The 23,386-nt window shown below is 38.8% G+C and overlaps 1 protein-coding gene across 10 annotated transcripts in view; it reads right to left on the reverse strand.

Moving 5' to 3' along the window:
- Positions 1-8,230: 8,230 nt before the first annotated feature.
- The window catches only part of LOC105282517, a 74,892-nt gene continuing 59,736 nt past the window's right edge, over positions 8,231-23,386 (reverse strand). For all 10 annotated transcript variants that reach the window (XM_026968740.1, XM_026968739.1, XM_026968738.1 and 7 more), the window contains one exon: positions 8,231-10,331. In XM_026968740.1, coding sequence (XP_026824541.1) covers positions 10,150-10,331 — 182 coding nt within the window. In that variant the 3' untranslated portion in view covers positions 8,231-10,149. The remainder of the gene's footprint in view (positions 10,332-23,386) is intronic.

Below are 23,386 nucleotides of genomic sequence, written 5' to 3' on the forward strand. Positions count from 1 at the left end.
GTCGTTTGTCGCAGTAATAGAGAGCATAAACTGTACGGAAATGTTTCGAGATAGATGTGTGCAGATACATGTTACTCTTATTAAACATCTCGAATAATTTTACAACATTTATAAACCCATGTAAAACTGTATATTTTAACGTACACACAATAGTTATTCTTAATATGACATTCGAGTATTTTTTAGTTTCAATCGTAGAATAAGATGGTTGTTAATTTTGAAAATCTACGAGAGGAATACAATCGTTTGTAGCTAGGCGAAACCAATTTCGGTTTTATTTCCAATTAAATTAATTCTACAAAATTCGACGTCTGTTTTTGTTGGAATGGTATAAAATGACATAATTATGTCGGTAACAGAGAATTTCTCTTCACAGTAAAAAGTACCGTAACGGTAGAAAATGTACGGTAATTTTCTATTTACTCATAATGTATTTAGTTTTACATTCAAGTTCATACCAACGTTCTCGTTTAACGCACACAGTCGGAACTATATAATTTAAACTGCAGCCAAAACTTCTGCACGTTGGCACATATCGCCCGAGGATTAAGAGTGCGGTTACTGCTAGCAATATAATTATCACAATTTTTGTGCGGAATCCAAACAAAATAGCGTCACGAGGAATGAAAAACGTATAAACAAAAAGAATGTAAATATCCCTTGCGCTTTGATCTGGCTGGTACTTTTCTTTTTCTTTGAGTTGTTGCGGACAGAGTATACAGGGTTAAATCAACGAAGGGGAATTCGCTGCGAAGGCTTCTTTTTTGCATCGCGTAAAAACAGTGCGGAAGGGAAAAAGCAAGGAACGTATACCGATGCCGCGAATCACACGAAAGAAAGCTAGCTCTCAAAGGACGTGCGCGCGCGCGCGCTACTAGTCACCCTCAAAGGATATGTCCGGAGTACACCGACCGCAACGGAGACACACACAAACTGGTAACTCGATAAATAAAGAAGCAAAAATGGATAAATCGGAGTCGGGTCGGTCAGACGATCCTCGTTTCTGTTACCCTCCCCCCCAAAAAAAACGAAGAGAATCCCGATGTACTTTGTCCCAGTTGTTTCCCATTTGCTCTAACCGGTTGTTTTTCGTTCCAATGAACGTTCCTGAGTCTCATGGTGGAAAAAAGCGAGTTAGAGCAGTTTGTAATAACGATGAACACAATGGACAGTTAGGCGTAGACGCGTTTTGCCGCTGGTTAGTTGGTGTTATAACGATGCACGAACGTTGTCCAAGTGACACAGATTGAATAGCAACGACAAGGTTGTGACGAAGCGTTGAGTTGAAACGAGAGAAAGAGACAAAGAGAGGAAGAGAACGAGAGCGAGAGAGAGGGAAGGAAGAAGGAGACGCGGCGGGTCCAGTTGGTGGCCTTCATTTGGGTGCAAATGGAGTTTTTCGCGAATAGACGACGTTTCAAAAGTTTGCCGCTGTCAGGCATTGTTTGGGTGCTAGTAGGACGGGGAAAGAGAGAAAGAGAGCGTATGATGCAGAAGCGAGGGCGGAATCAGTCTGCCAAGGCTTTGATTAGCTGGCGCTACGACGCGGAGGCTTCTCCGATTGTTCACCTGGTATTTATAGTTGGTTCGTTCCTTCTCCTCGCGGCAATTGTCGTCCCGTTATTTCCTACTTTCCGTTTTTTTTCCGCATTTCCTTCATCTCCTTTATTCGACTTGGCATAATGCGTTTCCTCTCCTCGCGAGGAAGCGTAATAAGAAAAAATATCCTGCTTATTATTCCAGTCCGCTCATCTTACGAGTCCATTAATAAAAAGAATTCTGTGTATGATTTAAGCGAATAAGAATCGTTTCCCTCCTCATTGTTCTTTCTCATTTTTCTGCTTTTCAACTTTAATTTAAATTCATCCTCATCTTATTTTTCTTCATTGCGTTGAGCTGCAAACTGTCGTTTCTTAGGCTCTGTCATATACTTGATTGTAGATAAGTCACGCCGCGTTGTTTGCTCGTCGAGGCTCTTATCTTCGCAACACCACGTTTAAGATGATAGATATAATTAATCGTACTTATCATCTTGTTGCATGTTGCCTATTGTGGTAGAAATTCTCGAGTAAAGAAATCCATGACTATATATTTATGAGAAAAGACAGTGTGCATTTGATAGCTTTACGATACATCGATTATTGCCAAATTCTATTTCTATTTTCCTTTATCGCTCGCAGTCGAAAATAGAATTCCGCATGAATGCGAGGCATCCCTAAACGAGGTAAATACCGAAGCCATTGACGTACACGCAGTTACTGATCGAAAAACGAGCACGGGCACTAAAAGAAGAACCACGATTCCCGTTGCTTTACGACAGTAATTAGCGCGATTTCTCTTCGGGAAACCGCAACTAATGCTCGCCTCTACGCATCCCAGGATCTCATTGCTCGCACGTCCAATGACGTCGTGCCACTTTGATCTTGAGTCAAGCACTTACGAAAGTGAGATCGCTCAGTCTCACGATCCTTAACATTTATTTACCGTCAAGTTACCAGCTCGCTGAAACGTATTATCTATCGATGCGAGAAGCGCTATCATACGCAACAGTTGTATTCGACTCAATTTAAGAAATAATGTTTTTTTAATCCACTTTGATCCTTACTTTGTCATATGTTGCAATCGATCGCACAAATCGCTTCTCTACTGAAATACACGCGCATTGCAAACATTATCTCGATGAATAAATTTCTGTTACAGTACGAAGGTTGGAAATAGTCGACGACATGGTGCCACCCGGTGACAAGTTCTATAAAGCAGGCAGCACAATAGAGCTGAAGTGTGTAGTCAGCAATATACCGCAACCTACGGGCTACGTCACGTGCGCATGGATCTCGTACGTTGAATTACGACACAATTCGCGGTGGCATCAGTGAGTTATAGATAATGTGATATTTTATTACTATTCAATTTGAATATTGCGCTGTTGATAATATGCTAATCGACAATCATCGAAGACAAAGACAAGAGAGTAAAGAGAGAAAGAAGAGCTTGATTTTAATTTAATTCCAGGAATTCTACATTGCATTGTTATTATTGCGCGTACATGTACATTATGCATCATAAATTATAATTATTATTATTACGGTATTATATTGCCATTACATTACATTACATTACCAGTACCGCCTACCTGCTTACGTTACGACATGACTGCACTGCGCCTTAGATATAACTAATTAACATTCTGGTAATTCGACCGCGGGCACCGATAATTTACGCAGCCCATGCAGGAATTCTAATTGCTTCGATAAAGAAGGATACGTACCGCTAAATTCGGAGAGTTTTCATTAAGTTTTCGTTTGGTGTCGGTCAACATTCGTAGTGGCTTCTGAACTGTACGGTGTGTGACCTAATTGGTTATAGATATAACCGGAATTCATGAATTTCAAGTAGCGTTTCTGACAGTATTTAATTCTTCGGCTTCGTAAAACGATTTTTCAATCAGCGATCCGTCGATAAACCAATTCTGAATTTTCCTCTGATACAGCCCACAGCATATCCTTCAGTCCGAAAGTAACGCCGTGACGTTATACTTCAAAGACTGCAAAAAACTCCGCTGGTGCATCTGCTTTTAGTTCGTTTTATTTCGCTCGCGACCGGGCGTTTGACAGTTTCAACGATGTTCATAATAACAGGAAAGCTGAGGAAATCTGGGGAAAATTAGTAATATCGAGTACGTGGAAGTTGAAAGAAAAGATGCGGTAAGGTGTTAGGTAAACTGTTGACATTTTAATCACCCTCGGAAATGCGCGGTTATAGTGGTCGACACATGATGAACGAGCGCGCTGCTCGTGCCAAACGCAGGTAGCGGGCTTGAATAAAACATACAAAACTTTCAATCAAATCGGGTGGTAGGCATGATTAAAGATCGGTTAGCACAAATTACCTGCAGGATATCCCGGGACAATATCAAGCTCCATTTTGTATCGAGCGAAATTGATGAGAAATGATTGAAGCATATTAGCAACAATTTGCTTCTTCTTTAGACATTTATTTCTCCAAGGTGTTTAAGACAATCTGCATTATCTGATCAGTATTATTTTAGCGTTTTTGTAACTAACTTTAATAAAATAAAAATTCAATTTTAGAGTCAAAGTTTTAAAATTATAGTGATATTAATACATGTTCGACGAAGCTGTATTTACAAAAAAATAGTTTAATAATTTTAATTTTTCATACACCGCATACTTGCACTTTTGAAATTTATGATATCCTATGTGATAAACAAGCAGTATTTGCTTGTTTGAAATCTTACACAATATCATACTTGTAAATAAAAATTGTGTCTAATATTATCAAGATTATATAGAATGCAACAACCGTTTTTATTTGTTTTTCGGTATTATGCGAATATGTAACATAGAATCAGGACAGCGGATATGTGCGCAATTTATCGTGAACATTCTATTACACTTTGATTGCTCCCGAGGGGCGTTTTGCGAGATCATTTAACCGAACGTGTCAAACGCAGCGCTACTAAATAAACGACGTTTGATCGCACACCCGTCGTCTATCGTGATTACTCGCTCACTGGATTCTATCATACCTGTATGCACCGCTTTTCTTACTCAATGAACTATTATGAAAAAGGCCGCATTGTGTTCGTGCGCTAGCTAAATTTACAAATATTTTTGTGAACTCTATATTTTATACAGAAAAAAGATTAATCAAACTTCACGCTATTCGTGATGACGTTATCGCGATATAACTTATAATTCGTTAAACACGTTATACAACAATGTTCTCAATGTAATAAAAAGTTTCTTTTTAATATCACATAGCATTATTGTGAGCTAATATGTCGCCTTCTTGTTTCTTTGATCTCGTCTTTTACAGTCTCATAAAGTATTTCTATATCTATCTATTAAAGCGAAAACTCTCGCGGATCTCGCGTTAAACGATTATAAGGACGCAAGGTTGATATAGTACATCGACAAAGTTAGTTAGCGGTATAACATATTATATTCCCCTTACGTAGTATTACACTTCACTGTCTCTAGTACTCGTACGTACTGCGTCGTCCTCCTGTCTATTACTCTTCACCTTGGGCGCTCCCTAAGTTGGTCAAGTCCGTGAGTGCATGCTCGAGCATGCATGGCCAATGCGAAGCTTAACATAATCAAGTACTTTTGATAACAGAGAAATTCCTCTGATAACGAATATCACGGTGCACGAGGTTTTGGGAACACGACGCGTGATCACCAAAGTTCTTAATGCGATAAACTCGCTAACAACTATCGAAATAATATTGATACTATTTCCTGTAGTTCAGTATATTATCGGATAGTTTATTCGCGAGAATGTAACAAAGTAATCCACGTTGTTTAGGAATAATATATAGTAGCGTTTGCATATGTTGCTTTTAATCCCGTACGTGTACAGAAGGATCATAAAGGAATTAAGTAATACGAGTCATAGTTGACATTATTTAGCATTAATCAGTATTAACATCGCTTATATTCTGTACTCCATTAATTAAAGTCATTTATTACGCAGCTGTAACAACGATTTTCAGTTTCACGAAATTAGTAATTTTTCGTTTTCTCTGGAAAATCAAGAAGAAAATGGCAAAAGTGCAACATTAACGTCGCTTCCATCAAGTAAATATTCTGAATAATAGTAATACTATTAGTAATGATTACTGATCTTTGAAATAGGAACGGGCTGTACGTAACATCACGGTTGTACATGGAAGTGTCTGTTATTAGTCGACACTTCCGACACTTGTTCGTACGAGCGGAATCTGCGGGCTGATCCAGTATTCGGCAAATCAATTAGGACACGGCCGATCAGCGTCATAGCATGGAAAAAAGCGTGACGAAAACAAAGCATTTAATCGGATTTTGTTTTATCGGCCGTGCACGCTCAACCCATGGCGGCAAATATTTCATGGCAACAAGAGGAACACCGTGTGACGCTCCTTTTTTATATCAGTGTCCGCGATAAAATAGGCCCCATATTTCAAAATTCTATTTCGCTCACGGTTTTTTGTCATCCTCTTTCCGAAATAATTTTTCGCCAAAACGTCAACGTTGTTACCTGGCCGTCTGCGCGACACCTAAAAAATTTCAAGGAAGAGTGGTATGAGTCAACGTATAGTCCGCCATCATCCGCTATATTCATTCGTTAATATTAAAGCGTCTGACGCAATGTTATAAAATATTTTCTTAGTAATAAAAAAAATATAAAATTGCAGTTTATTAGGACATTTTTTTATACACAGAAATAAATGACAACAATGTTCTTAGCTCAAAATTACTATATATTATGTGTATCTATATTACAAATAAGAAAATCAGATTTATATGTATAATTAGAATGTAGTAATCGATTTGCAAAAAATTTTGTACAAGAGGATGGAATAAGAGAGAGTACGCGCGGACGGATCCGTTGTTCAAAATTTATACCAACTGCAAAACTTTTATGAACTTATGAGATGACTTCTTCATGGCTTTCCCCAGAGTGGGTCGCTGCATATGCATTGCGCAAGATGCGGTTTTGCAAAACGCCGAGGGTGATTTACAGGAATATGCCATAAATAAATACCACGTTCACAAAGTTTTGCAGTTGGTATAAACTTTTGAACAACGAATCCGTCCGCGCGTACTCTCTCTTATTCCATCCCTCTTGTACAAAATTTTTTGCAAATCGATTACTACATTCTAATTATACATATAAATCTGATTTTCTTATTGTAATATAGATTACACATAATAATATAGTAACTTTTGAGCTAAGAACAATTGTTGTCATTTATTTCTGTGTATAAAAAAATGTCCTAATAAACTGCCAATTTTATATCTTTTTTATTACTACAGAAAATATTTATAACATTGCGTCAGACGCTTAATATAACGAATGAATATAGCGGATGATAGGCGGACTATACGTTGACTCATACCACTCTTCCTTGAAATTTTTAGGTGTCGCGCAGACGGCCAGGTAACAACGTTGACGTTTGGCGAAAAAATTATTTCGGAAGAGGATGACAAAAAACCGTGAGCGAAATAGAATTTTGAAATATGGGGCCTATTTTATCGCGGACACTGATATAAAAAAAGGAGCGTCACACGGTGTTCCTCTTGTTGCCATGAAATATTTGCCGCCATGGGTTGAGCGTGCACGGCCGATAAAACAAAATCCGATTAAATGCTTTGTTTTCGTCACGCTTTTTTCCATGCTATGACGCTGATCGCGCCCGTGTCCTAATTGATTTGCCGAATACTGGATCAGCCCGCAGATTCCGCTCGTACGAACAAGTGTCGGAAGTGTCGACTAATAACACGACACTTCCATGTACAACCGTGATGTTACGTACAGCCCGTTCCATATTTCAAAGATCAGTAATCATTACTAATAGTATTACTATTAATTCAGAATTATTTACTTGATGGAAGCGACGTTAATGTTGCACTTTTGCCATTTTCTTCTTGATTTTCCAGAGAAAACGAAAAATTACTAATTTCGTGAAACTGAAAAATCGTTGTTACAGCTGCGTAATAAATGACTTTAAATTAATGGAGTACAGAATATAAGCGATGTTAATACTGATTAATGCTAAATAATGTCAACTATGACCTCGTATTACTTAATTCCTTTATGATCCTTCTGTACACGTACGGGATTAAAAGCAACATATGCAAACGCTACTATATATTATTCCTAAACAACGTGGATTACTTTGTTACATTCTCGCGAATAAACTATCCGATAATATACTGAACTACAGGAAATAGTATCAATATTATTCGATAGTTGTTAGCGAGTTTATCGCATTAAGAACTTTGGTGATCACGCGTCGTGTTCCCCAAAACCTCGTGCACCGTGATATTTCGTTATCAGAGGAATTTCTCTGTTATCAAAAGTACTTGATTATGTTAAGCTTCGCATTGGCCATGCATGCTCGAGGCATGCACTCACGGACTTGACCAACTTAGGGAGCGCCCAAGGTGAAGAGTAATAGACAGGAGGACGACGCAGTACGTACGAGGTACTAGAGACAGTGAAGTGTAATACTACGTACAGGGGAATATAATAATGTTATACCGCTAACTAACTTTGTCGATGTACTATATCAACCTTGCGTCCTTATAATCGTTTAACGCGAGATCCGCGAGAGTTTTCGCTTAATAGATAGATATAGAAATACTTTATGAGACTGTAAAAGACGAGATCAAAGAAACAAGAAGGCGACATATTAGCTCACAATAATGCTATGTGATATTAAAAAGAAACTTTTTATTACATTGAGAACATTGTTGTATAACGTGTTTAACGAATTATTAAGTTATATCGCGATAACGTCATCACGAATAGCGTGAAGTTTGATTAATCTTTTTTCTGTATAAAAATATAGAGTTCACAAAAATATTTTTAAAATTTAGCTAGCGCACGAAACACAATGCGGCCTTTTTCATAATAGTTCATTGAGTAAGAAAAGCGGTGCATACAGGTATGATAGAATCCAGTGAGCGAGTAATCACGATAGACGACGGGTGGTGCGATCAAACGTCGTTTATTTAGTAGCGCTGCGTTTGACACGTTCGGTTAAATGATCTCGCAAAACGCCCCTCGGGAGCAATCAAAGTGTAATAGAATGTTCACGATAAATTGCGCACATATCCGCTGTCCTGATTCCTATGTTACATCATTCGCATAATACCGAAAAACAAATAAAAACGGTTGTTGCATTCTATATAATCTTGATAATATTAGACACAATTTTTATTTACAAGTATGATATTGTGTAAGATTTCAAACAAGCAAATACTGCTTGTTTTATCACATAGGATATCATAAATTTCAAAAGTGCAAGTATGCGGTGTATGAAAAAATTAAAATTATTAAACTATTTTTTTGTAAATACAGCTTCGTCGAACATGTATTAATATCACTATAATTTTAAAAACTTTGACTCTAAAAATTGAATTTTTATTTTATTAAAGTTAGTTACAAAAACGCTAAAATAATACTGATCAGATAATGCAGATTGTCTTAAACACCTTGGAGAAATAAATGTCTAAAGAAGAAGCAAATTTGTTGCTAATATGCTTCAATCATTTCTCATCAATTTCGCTCGATACAAAATGGAGCTTGATATTGTCCCGGGATAATCCTGCAGGTAATTTGTGCTAACCGATCTTTAATCATGCCTACCACCCCGATTTGATTGAAAGTTTTGTATGTTTTATTCAAAGCCCGCTACCTGCGTTTGGCACGAGCAGCGCGCTCGTTCATCATGTGTCGACCCACTATAACCGCGCATTTCCGAGGGTGATTAAAATGTCAACAGTTTACCTAACACCTTACCGCATCTTTTCTTTCAACTTCCACGTACCTTCGATATTACTAATTTTCCCCAGATTTCCTCAGCTTTCCTGTTATTATGAACATCGTTGAAACTGTCAAACGCCCGGTCGCGAGCGAAATAAAACGAACTAAAAGCAGATGCACCAGCGGAGTTTTTTGCAGTCTTTGAAGTATAACGTCACGGCGTTACTTTCGGACTGAAGGATATGCTGTGGGCTGTATCAGAGGAAAATTCAGAATTGGTTTATCGACGGATCGCTGATTGAAAAATCGTTTTACGAAGCCGACAGAATTAAATACTGTCAGAAACGCTACTTGAAATTCATGAATTCCGGTTATATCTATAACCAATTAGGTCACACACCGTACAGTTCAGAAGCCACTACGAATGTTGACCGACACCAAACGAAAACTTTAATGAAAACCTCTCCGAATTTAGCGTACGTATCCTTCTTTATCGAAGCAATTAGAATTCCTGCATGGGCTGCGTAAATTATCGGTGCCCGCCGGTCGAATTACCAGAATGTTAATTAGTTATATCTAAGCGCGCAGTGCAGTCATGTCGTACGTCAAGCAGGTAGGCCGTACTGTAATGTAATGTAATGTAATGCAATATAATACCGTAATAATAATAATTATAATTTATGATGCATAATGTACATGTACGCGCAATAATAACAATGCAATGTAGAATTCCTGGAATATAAATTAAAATCAAAGCTCTTCTTTCTCTCTTTATCTCTCTTGTCTTTGTCTTCGATGATTGTCGATTAGCATATTATCAACAAGCGCAATATTCAAAATTGAATAGTAATAAAATATCACATTATCTATAACTCACCTGATGCCACCGCGAATTGTGTCGTAATTCAACGTACGAGATCCATGTCGCCACGTGACGTAGCCCGTAGGTTGCGGTATATTGCTGACTACACACTTCAGCTCTATTGTGCTGCCTGCTTTATAGAACTTGTCACCGGCTGTGGCACCATGCTCGTCGACTATTTCCACCTTCGGTACTGTAACAGAAATTTATTCAATCGAGATAATGTTTGCATGCGCGTGTATTTCAGTAGAGAAGCGATTGTGCAGATTCGATTGCAACATATGACAAAGTAAGGATCACAAGTGGATTTAAAAAAAACATTATTTCTTAAATTGAGTCGAATACAACTGTTGCGTATGATAGCGCTTCTCGCATCGATAGATAATACGTTTCAGCGAGCTGGTAACTTGACGGTAAATAAATGTTAAGGATCGCTGGAGACTGAGCGATCTCACTTTCGTAAGTGCTTGACTCAAGATCAAAGTGGCACGACGTCATTGGACGTGCGAGCAAATGAGATCCTGGGATCGCGTAGAGGCGAGCATTAGTTGCGGTTTCCGAAGAGAAATCGCGCTTAATTACTGTCGTAAAGCAACGGGAAATCGTGGTTCTTCTTTTTAGTGCCCGTCGCTCGTTTTTCGATCACGTAACTGCGTGTACGTCCAATCGAGCTTCGGTAATTTACCTCGTTTAGGGATGCTCGCATTCAATGCGGAATTCCTATTTTCGACTGCGAGCGAATAAAAGGAAAAATAGAAATAGAATTTGGCAATAAAATCGATGTATCGTAAAGCTATCAAATGCACACTGTCTTTTCTCATAAAATATCATAGTCATGGATTTCTTTACTCGAGAATTTCTACCACAATAGGCAACATGCAACAAGATGATAAGTACGATTAATTATATCTATCATCTTAAACGTGGTGTTGCGAAGATAAGAGCCTCGACGAGCAAACAACGCGGCGTGACTTATCTACAATCAAGTATATGACAGAGCCTAAGAAACGACAGTTTGCAGCTCAACGCAAATGAAGAAAAATAAGATGAGGATGAATTTAAATTAAAGTTGAAAAGCAGAAAAATGAGAAAGAACAATGAGGAGGGAAACGATTCTTATTCGCTTAAATCATACACAGAATTCTTTTTATTAATGGACTCGTAAGATGAGCGGACTGGAATAATAAGCAGGATATTTTTTCTTATTGCGCTTCCTCGCGAGGAGAGGAAACGCATTATGCCAAGTCGAATAAAGGAGATGAAGGAAATGCGGAAAAAAAACGGAAAGTAGGAAATAACGGGACGACAATTGCCGCGAGGAGAAGGAACGAACCAACTATAAATACCAGGTGAACAATCGGAGAAGCCTCCGCGTCGTAGCGCCAGCTAATCAAAGCCTTGGCAGACTGATTCCGCCCTCGCTTCTGCATCATACGCTCTCTTTCTCTCTTTCCCCGTCCTACTAGCACCCAAACAATGCCTGACAGCGGCAAACTTTTGAAACGTCGTCTATTCGCGAAAAACTCCATTTGCACCCAAATGAAGGCCACCAACTGGACCCGCCCGCGTCTCCTTCTTCCTTCCCTCTCTCTCGCTCTCGTTCTCTTCCTCTCTTTGTCTCTTTCTCTCGTTTCAACTCAACGCTTCGTCACAACCTTGTCGTTGCTATTCAATCTGTGTCACTTGGACAACGTTCGTGCATCGTTATAACACCAACTAACCAGCGGCAAAACGCGTCTACGCCCTAACTGTCCATTGTGTTCATCGTTATTACAAACTGCTCTAACTCGCTTTTTTCCACCATGAGACTCAGGAACGTTCATTGGGAACGAAAAACAACCGGTTAGAGCAAATGGGAAACAACTGGGACAAAGTACATCGGGATTCTCTTCGTTTTTTTTGGGGGGAGGGTAACAGAAACGAGGATCGTCTGACCGACCCGACTCCGATTTATCCATTTTTGCTTCTTTATTTATCGAGTTACCAGTTTGTGTGTGTCTCCGTTGCGGTCGGTGTACTCCGGACATATCCTTTGAGGGTGACTAGTAGCGCGCGCGCGCGCACGTCCTTTGAGAGCTAGCTTTCTTTCGTGTGATTCGCGGCATCGGTATACGTTCCTTGCTTTTTCCCTTCCGCACTGTTTTTACGCGATGCAAAAAAGAAGCCTTCGCAGCGAATTCCCCTTCGTTGATTTAACCCTGTATACTCTGTCCGCAACAACTCAAAGAAAAAGAAAAGTACCAGCCAGATCAAAGCGCAAGGGATATTTACATTCTTTTTGTTTATACGTTTTTCATTCCTCGTGACGCTATTTTGTTTGGATTCCGCACAAAAATTGTGATAATTATATTGCTAGCAGTAACCGCACTCTTAATCCTCGGGCGATATGTGCCAACGTGCAGAAGTTTTGGCTGCAGTTTAAATTATATAGTTCCGACTGTGTGCGTTAAACGAGAACGTTGGTATGAACTTGAATGTAAAACTAAATACATTATGAGTAAATAGAAAATTACCGTACATTTTCTACCGTTACGGTACTTTTTCTACTGTGAAGAGAAATTCTCTGTTACCGACATAATTATGTCATTTTATACCATTCCAACAAAAACAGACGTCGAATTTTGTAGAATTAATTTAATTGGAAATAAAACCGAAATTGGTTTCGCCTAGCTACAAACGATTGTATTCCTCTCGTAGATTTTCAAAATTAACAACCATCTTATTCTACGATTGAAACTAAAAAAATACTCGAATGTCATATTAAGAATAACTATTGTGTGTACGTTAAAATATACAGTTTTACATGGGTTTTATAAATGTTGTAAAATTATTCGAGATGTTTAATAAAGAGTAACATGTATCTGCACACATCTATCTCGAAACATTTCCGTACAGTTTATGCTCTCTATTACTGCGACAAACGACAACGTAATTTGTATCATAGTGCGATTGAGCAGGTGAGATTAGCGCTGCATTTCGTAAGCATTTCGGCGGGATGGCTCTGTGTTTCGTATCCCGAGGGTGCGCGTACATCCACAAACGGCCTCATGCAATTACACACAGATACTTTGAACACAAGACCTATCGTTGGTACGTGGTTTACTGCGAGCCGTGCGACACGCTCGACAAAATTACCAGCGTGAGCAAAGGAACGAGAAACATACAGGTAATGCGACGCGCAAAAGAAACTGGAAAAACGAAAGCATACGTCGTATGAGCAAAATCCGAGGTAAAGCCTGGGAAGTTTGACGGGAAACTCGAGATGTATCAGGAATTCCTGTAGGGAGACCGCAGCAAGCAATCTCGAGTTTACGCAAGTCTAACTTCCACCTCTTCGCGTATGTATCTTGCCCGCATACGTCGTTTGGTGCCGTGCACGTTATCAGGAATCACTAAAGTGGTAATGCGATTTGTCACACGAAACGATCAAGCAAATGATACTAATAATAGCTGTACGGAATTATGCGTAGTCCCTCATTTGAATAATATTATACCGGCTACTACGTGAGTAATACTCTTGGAGTAATACCTATCGTCTATTAGCTTTTGATAAAGTAATTATTGAAGATCCAATTAATTTGACAAGTAATTATTAAAGAACCAATTAATAAAACTTAATTGGGAGTTATCTTTCGTGACAAGTTTCCCCTGAAAATTTTCAAAGACCATGGCAGCCGCGCAACATTCTAATTACGTGGGATTATAAAGAGTGATTCTTCGAGCGTGATATTGCTTCAATAAATCAAGTCGATCGAATCTGTAGCAAGTCCCTTCGCGCGCGGCACTTTATAAGTTAACATTACAGCCGTCACGGTAATACATTATATCAGTATCATAATTTATAACGAGCGGTTCATTATGTAGCTCGTTCGCGACGCCGTTCAAACGTTTAAATATAGCTATGGCAAACACATTTTTCACAAGCTAAATAAAAGTGTAAGAGAAACGACCAGCGAGAATTCGGCGATGAAGAAACTAAGAATCGGAAGAATGCGCTCACGGATAGCTACGCTATCTTCTCCTGTCACAATCCTCCAAGTGAGACACGCGCGCGACCTCGAACGTGAATTTAGGAGCGCGGCAGGAACGGTCGGCGCGCACGTGCGCTCGCACGATCTCTCTCCCCCGGGAGAGACAGGGGGTGCATATGCACGCCGCAACGTGGGTCACGCGTGTATGCATATGCATCCCCCGGACCCCCCTCTTCCAGTGCACCGAGATTGTGAGCAGTATGCATGGGAATCACGTTGTTGATGTACGAGTGGAGCGGCGCCGTATACGGCACATGCCGTACACCCCGCCATGGCGTGGTCGTCGTGCCGCTTCTCGACCTCAACTCCGAAAGGGAGAGAGAGAGAGAGAGAGAGAGCCTCTCGTACTCTTGCTGGCGCTTCAACATCCAAGAGCCGTGGCTAGAGTCCTTACGACCCACTATTTTCGCATAGGAGGAGACATTCCCGCCGCATTTTACAACGGGGATAAACTACCACTCTTCCTTCGCCCTCCCGAATGGCGGGGACCGCTTCGACCGCACCCGCCCGAAAAATAATCCTCTCTACCTTTCCGTTGCCGTTTCCGTCTGCTGATCTCACCCCTTTGTATCTTGCCTACCTTTACTGCCTTTCGCTCTACGTTTCCTCTCTGTGCGTGTTTATATTCCTTTATCGATATATATATATATATATAATCCTCGGTTACATCGCGTGCTGTCGAGTCCAATACGGAAGTTGGCTTCGCTGCTTTCACCTTTTACGCGATAATGGACAGACAAATTGCTCGCTTTAGCCGCAGGCCAGAAACGGACGTGACAGAGTTTAACGTCCTTCGTGGAACGTGAGAAAAGAGATATATTCAGTTAATTGCGTTTGTTTGGACACGCTGCAACGAGAAATGACCACTGCAAATGACTACTAGATCTATACTTGCATCTCTTGTGTGCTTACATCAAATAATGGTAACACGCTTTGCAATTGAAACATGCTCTTATGTGTCACTTCTTTATTTTGTAAACATTTATATACGAATACGCGCACTTGTAACAATTGTGACACATTTTTCAATTTGAGTTCTTATTATACGTATCGTGTTTAATATAGTATCGCAGTCGATTGATAATGGAGTTAATCCATTAATTTTGCGTTATGTTGTATCAAGAAAAGCTGCTCGTCAGTGACGCACATTTTCACAGCCAACATAAAATAGCACATTTAAAGTTATCATCGCCATGGGCTAACATATAACCGTATTACGAGTGTGGTGATATTGCGAATTGACTTCCACCTGGCGAGACGTATGTATCTAGCGTCAAGAGCTTTTAATTAAAATATGGAGATCAGAGCGCGCGCAAAGCTGGCCATTGTGGCTTCGAGTGGGACTGCAATAATAACAGATAATATATCGCCCGTGAAAAGCCGCTGTAACTGGCTCTTTGAAACAATGAATTCAAATCCGAGACTCGTTACCGTTTGCCGAACAATAACGTCTCAAATCCAGCGTCCTCGATGATCGCCATAGCTATATGCATCGAAAATATTATTTTACACCTTTTCCCCCGATAGCGTAATGTGCTTATTGCGTTTACTGCGTGTGTTGCATGCACTCCTCTCGCTTTTCAAACATTTTCCCGGATCTTGATTCGTACACGTGGCTCATTCGCTGCTCGATTCGTTCAATTCGCTGTCGTATAAATCGCGTACGCGTGATACGCCGCGTTTTAATAGCTCCATTAATCAAATAGTTAATCTTAACCATACTCTTCACTCGCCGTTACTCTACTACATCAAACAAGTCATCATTCGGTTTTTATTGGAATTTCACGGTTCGGTTGTTACAGATGGTCTTATCCGTGCGTCGCGACGCTCAACGCCAGAAGATCCGCCACTAGCTCGAAAGAAGCTAGATATATTATTTGACGCGCAAAAACTACTCACGGATGCCCGTTCCCTCCTCGAATTTTCGTGGCGCTTGCAGCCTTGCGTGGCTCTCCGCCTTTCATTCGCTTTAACGGTGTGTTTTACGCACTGTTAAATGCACGCACCACGAAATACATTCTCATTAGTCTACTCTGACTCGGTCTAGTTAACTGATTGGTTTGCAGTGATTATCTCGATTTCACGCTCCGCGGAATCCGATGTCTGGTGTCCTCGCAGCGTGCATTAACGGATATTGCGAACCGATTCACTCCGACGTGATCGCAAACGCGCACTCGCTCGATTCTTCCATCGTCGACCCATCGAATGAGCGACGATATCCCGATTGTCGGAAACGCGCGATCAGAACAGTGGATCGTCCTGAGCACGATTCATTCGATCAAAGAGACAAACTTCACTTAATGCCTTGCTCTTAGATGTAGCATTATTCAGTAAACCACGAGGATCCTACGGCTCTCAAGCGTAATAATGCTTAACTGCAAGCGATGGAATCGATTCCTCAATGATAAGCAAATTCTCTTGCTTCCTCTATTTATTCTTTAACTTGTTTTCCCTTCCGAGGGAGAATAAGTATACCTTTTTTGTATATTTTTTTGTTAACGATAATTTGATCTTTTACTTTCTTGAGAGGAAAGAGATTAATGATAATACGAGCTACGAAACTTGTGTAAATAACCGTAATATATTAATTACAGCGATACGCGGTCTAAATTGATATAACGAAATATCGTTTTGTCCTCCGAAGTTGAAGTTAAACTCGGCGGATGCCTTTTTAAACCTGAAGAAATGCACTTTAAGTACACACAGGCGGATGAAAACCGGGAGCACAAAGGAAATGAAACAAGCACGAAAGAAATAAGAAAAAGAATAAAGCCGTGGGACAAGCCACAAAAGAAGAGAGAAAGGTTGTATGGGGAAACATATAAATTCCTATTCCAAGGAGAACCGAGAAAGGGAAGGAGATGACTTTATCGATCGCTTTTATCTGAAGCTTACCGTTATCTTGATACGGTTGGTTGATGTTTTAGCGAATGAAAAAGTAAAGTTCCGGCGTGCCTTAACGGATCCGAAGATCAGATGACGGTGTCTATCGTACAGAGCCGCTACTTTCTTCGATAGAGGGAAGAGTGAGGTGACTGAACCTTAAGCGCATTGTTGCTCGCTGAGGTACAACAAAGTGACGCGTTCCAGCACTCGAACCAATGAAACGCGAAACTGCACGCCTAGCACCAATCACACGCGATAACAATCCATTGTTTATTGCTGCATTGTAGGCGTCTAACAATGCAACATGCTTGACCTAAACCAAACGCTACTAAGCTGCAGCGATCTGTCACACACTTGGGTCAACGCCTTAGGTGTTAAGTGATTTACCCAGGCGTGCTGCTCTGTGTCAAGAGTCGCCGAGTAATTGCGGCAACGCGGGCGAATTAATTCAGATCACGTCACAAACTTAATAAATTTGTCACAAAATTAATAATTAATACGTTTACAAACACAACAACAACAACAAACACATCGCTCATCGCAATGTAGAAATAAAGCTCTCGCGATTTAATGGAAAATAAAATAGAGTAACGTATCAAGGTTGCAACACCTTTTAACTTCTGCAGAAGTTAAAAAGTCGTATTTAAATAATTCGTACGTAATCCCGCAAGTTTTCAATTATCGCAAAAACGTTCCTCCAATTAATTAGATGCAAATTATACAGCATATGGCCAAACTCTATTCATACGCAAAGATAATTGGAAGATTATTGACAGCATGACGTATAATCCACTGCGTATTTGAAGTGCCGTGCACACTTCGAGTAAATGAGAGCGTAAAATGCGATGTGCGTGAAACCGAGGATTATTGGGAAATAAGCCAAGTGCATTGTAGCGAAATACCATTTGCGTTTGCAGATGATGTTTTGATCGATCATGAGAATTGCACCGGATACTTCTGTATTACTGTTAATGCTACGGAAATATTCGATAAAACAGAGAGTAAATTTAAAAAAAAGGAATTTCTCTATAATTTATCTTCATGGAACGTTTGATGCAAACATGTCCTCGTATTACAATAATTTATTGACTATTCATTAGCGCTATTGAAATCCATATCAGACAAATCAGAGTGCAAGATCACATTAATTTGGCGTACTATTCATGTGATTGCGAGAACACTGCCTATTCGCGAGAACTGATCGGTCCATTTTGAATTAAATAAAAACGTAATTACTACGTCAGTTTAATCGCGCATCGTCGATCACTTTGACGGTATACAAGTGACTAACGAGCCAGTGGCAGACATTTTCACGATTTTTGTTGATTAATACCGCGCGCTGGCTTTTCGTGTCTATCGATCAAGTGCATCTACTAATTTGCAATGCAACGGAAATAAATATTTAAATAAATGAAGTTATTTATCGTTTGTGTTAGAGACAATTGATTAGATTCAACGACGTGACAATTGTTAACGAAGAATCTGTATATTAAATCCGACGAAACAAACATCATGATGTTGATTGAACCGTCACATACAGAACCGTCGAAGTCACCGCCTTCTGAGATGCCTCTTCGTCTTTTTTTCTTTTTGTTTGAGAAATCCTCGAGTAAATAATCGCGCATTCGGATCTCGAAAATTTCAAGTACTCGCGCAAATTGCGAGAGTCCCAGAACAACTGCACGTGACGCAAGTACGGCGATTGGAGAACGCCTCATTAAAACTTGATCCCGCGATTCCAAAAGACTTCGCGGAAATGGAACGTAAGCTTACACGATGGAATCCCACGGAACTACCTCTCCCGTGGTGCAAACTTATGGTAAGTGGCGTAGTCAACGTTGATGACACTTTGTCGCGTCCACAGACTCAAGATTTCCCTGATTCTCTACTTTCCCCTTGGGCCCCTCCACGCTATTGCTTATAATAAGCCGTGCCAGTCCTCCCGTCTCGTGTCCTGGGATATAAATTTAAAATTATGCGAGTAATGCATAGTTTCTGCACGGTACATACCAAGAGCCGTGGAAGAAATGGTCGAGAGGGATGACGGCCGCGATAATAGACTTTCAGTGATAAAATGCGGTCTTATATATCGAAACGGCTTACGTCGGCTGGCGTGTCGTTGGCGCGAAGGAAACTATTACCGGCCAGTTGACGAGGCATAATTCAGCCATGTAAGACCGTGCCGGCGGGAATGGAAGCACGACAGTAATCTTTGATGAACGATGCCGAGGATAAACCGCCACACGAAAGAAAATGCAGCTTTGCAGGAATAAATTTGTTGTGCACAGAAGCGTACGCACGCAATTTTCCCGTATAAAAGAAAAAGCGAAAAGCACATAATCAAGCTTGGTAATTACTCGGTTTTGATAGGCATTATTTATAAATGCGGCGTGCAGAAATGGTAACGCAAAGATTATAACTTGTAACGCAAAGAGAACACGTTGCTGCGAAACTTGCAATGGCACGTCAATAGGAAACGTGCAATAAAAGAAAAACGGCAGGATTTGGACGCGAAGCGTAAGGTATCGAAAATGAGAAATTCCGCTTTAGAAGAAATTTTCTTCTTTCTTCGCCCTCCCTCGTTCGGCAAACGACTAGCACGCGAGTCCCGGAAGGGGAAGAAAGATATTCAGACTCTGGCTGCTGAAACAAGCTTCGTAAAACCACCTATTTTCCAGTGGCAGGCCGAAAGACGACACTTAAGTATGACTCGAGGGGTGATCTCGCACCACTTGTGTAAGCCTCTGCTTGACTCGACAACGGGCAACTCACGAAAGGCGAGGGTAAATATTAGCAAAGAGGAGGCGGACTTGCTTGCGGAGAGCGATTTAATAGTGAGGCCTCCAATTTGAATCACAAATTCCGACACGCTTACACGGAACGTTGCGCGGCTAGAAAATAATTAAGGATTTATGGTTTTCGTATAAATTTGCCTAATTCACGTGCTCAACGGTACGACACAACGATGCAAGATCGCACGATGCGACTCGTCGTCTTTCGCCATCGTGACAAAACTTACGCGCGTTCCATTGTCGTTGCACCGTGCGCGCAAAATTGCGCTGTCGCCTAACACATATGCTTATTGAAAAATTAATATTACAATGTCTCATGAAAATTTTAGACACTGCGTCAAAAGTCACCGCCTTCGTGAAAAGCCTGCGACAATGTGGAAAATTTTCCTCGTACATAACGATGATGCATAATTCTCATTTGAGATAACTGATTAATGAATTTTTATGTTTGAAAAAATAATAAACGCTGGTTTTTTTGATAACAGTAACTTTTTTCAAATATATAGACAAAATATTTCCAAAGATAACGTACCAGTTGCGTTTTATTTATAAACTCCCAAGACAAATCCGATAATAGTTCTCCCGCATGTTGAATGTACACAATCAAAATTGAAACATTTTTCCGAAGTTTTCAAGTTCTCTCTAGTTGTATTGACAAAAATGCATCTAAACGAAGAAAAAAAGTGATACGCCTGTACTAACTTTTTGTTTCTCTTTTTTACGCTTATCTACACTGGCTTATACTGGCAAAAGAGCGCCGATCGTTTAGAAGACTGTATAAATGGCGCGATACTTTGTAACTTCCGACGTAGCGGAAGTCATCAAGCTACCGTACGGAAATAAGACATTATCGATCAGGGTGTAAGGTTGGCACTTTATGGGCCCGTGTGACGTTCCACGCGATACAAGTACTAGTTAAAGACGGCAGAGATGCACCATCGATCACATTGTGACAGAAAGGATGTCAAACTAAAATAAGAGATCGTATCTACTTAGAAATATGCATATAAAACAAGTACTCCATTAAAAAATCACAGAAAACATACATTACCGAAAATTAAAATAAAATCGAAATGAAAAATAGAATATTTTTACGACATCACTATTGATTCTAAAGACAATAAAATGCAAATTTCATATCCATTAAGTAAAAGATTGTTAAATATTGCTTTAGAGTTGCTCAATCTGTCAATGATTTGTACCTGTCAGTGTAACTATTCGGGATTAAGAATCGCGAGAAGAGAAACCAGCTATTTTTGTAAAAATAAATAGATTTCATGATTTTGAATAATGATTTATCACGTCGTCGTAATATCACGTAGGCTTCATAATATGTCCCGCATAAAGCCGATCTTTGCAGCTATTTTCCTCTACACTGGAAAAAAAAATTTGTTCAACGAAAAAAAATTATTTGACTTAACAAAATGCTGCGGTCGGATACGTTCAAATAAATGTCAATGTAATAAGAACTAAATATTTTGTTTAATGGTTACGATATTTTTTAAGTTGGTCCAACCAAATTTAGTTATTGCAGACAAAATATTTATTTGATTCTACAGTATATTTAATTGAAGAGAAATTGTCGTTTTGATGTTTTGATGACTCATAAAATAGCATTAATTGCGATAACAAAAAGATGTGTGTGTCAAACAAAAAATAATGAAAGAACAACAAAATCTATGTTTAAAATAAGGATGTAGTTTTTTCGTTCGACTTCATTATAGTTGAAACCTATATAAATCAATATTACCGCGAACGTTATATTTTTTCATTTAACCAAGGATATAGTCATAGTGACAAAACGTAGAGTAGGACGAACTTTATGTTTATTTAACAAACACAATATCACACTGAAAAAAAATTTTGTTCAACGATCTAAACACATTTAGTTGTTTGAAGATTTAGTTAATGCAACAACTTTCTAATCAACCGAACTTAACTGTAGTCTACTTAACAAACTGTTCAATGTTAGTTGAAAAAAATGGTTCAACCATTTCATTTAGTTGACGGGACTATCATCATTTGGTTACCTTTAAGAAAAACAGTTACCAGCATCGTTATATTTATTTCGACAGTCTCACGAAGTTAACTAAATGCGTTTATATCAGACATACAAATATTTCATTGTTTTAGATGGGAGAATTTGTTTGAATGGACTGTGTCTTTATTATATGAGATAATGACGTTTTCATAAATTACATATATTCAAGACAACCAAATGTTTTGTTAAGTAAGTATACATTCTGCATTGTATAGACAAATTCTTAGGTAAGACTGACCCAATCAATTATTACTTGAAGTTTATGATAAGCTTAAATATTTACTTACTTTAACTGAATGTACATTTTGAAAGGTAATATATTTCAGACAATACAACTTAATTGTTTGTTGGAAAATAAGGTTGTTAATATTTTGAGTTAACAAAATTTGGGACTGGTAATGTTAAACGTATTAACAACGTTAAATCAACATTTATTTAGTTAAAGTGAACTACTCAACTTTCCAAAAGTACTAAGTAATTCTGACCATATATAGTGTTTATTTAATTCTAACTCATCTTTAAAATAAAACCAAATTTGTTTGGTTTAATATTGTAATATTCAGTTCTTTGAGAATATATATAGTTAAAGGCTTGAGATCTAATTTACATAGAACATAGTTAACTGCCCAGTCAGCATCGACCGATAGATGGCCAGGCCAGGCGCGACGTTCTCGCAAGAAACATTGCGTTATCACCTTACAAATAACCATCCGGAAAACCGTGCACGCGAAAATAATATAAAGTCAATAATAATATAAAGTCGTGGTCGAAACGTTGTGCTTCACTATACGTGTGTGTAACCAACTTGGACGTAATAAATTAAAGATTATATAAAATATAAAGTCATTCGAATCAAATATTTGGTTACCGTATTTTAATAGCTAGTTATTCCAAAAAAAATGTTAATTCCAATTAACTAAATATTTTTTCTTGTTACCTTTCATTTGATCATAGGAAGTAAACTTTGATATCATGAAATGCCTAAATGGTTAATCGAATAAATTCGTTAGCTTTCGACAATACTTTTTATGTTACATGAATAAATGACTTTTCTGAAAAAACAAATATTTTGTCGAACTAAGACGTCTTCACACTTAATATAACTCGTGAATGGTTTGGACTAGCAAGAACGATAGTTTATTCAATTTAATTTATTACAAAATAAACAAAATATTTCACTTCATTAAAAGGATATTGTGTTGTGTTAAATAAACATAAAGTTCGTCCTACTCTACGTTTTGTCACTATGACTATATCCTTGGTTAAATGAAAAAATATAACGTTCGCGGTAATATTGATTTATATAGGTTTCAACTATAATGAAGTCGAACGAAAAAACTACATCCTTATTTTAAACATAGATTTTGTTGTTCTTTCATTATTTTTTGTTTGACACACACATCTTTTTGTTATCGCAATTAATGCTATTTTATGAGTCATCAAAACATCAAAACGACAATTTCTCTTCAATTAAATATACTGTAGAATCAAATAAATA

The sequence above is a fragment of the Ooceraea biroi genome, chromosome 4, assembly GCF_003672135.1.
Source record: "Ooceraea biroi isolate clonal line C1 chromosome 4, Obir_v5.4, whole genome shotgun sequence".
Lineage (NCBI taxonomy): Eukaryota > Metazoa > Arthropoda > Insecta > Hymenoptera > Formicidae > Ooceraea > Ooceraea biroi.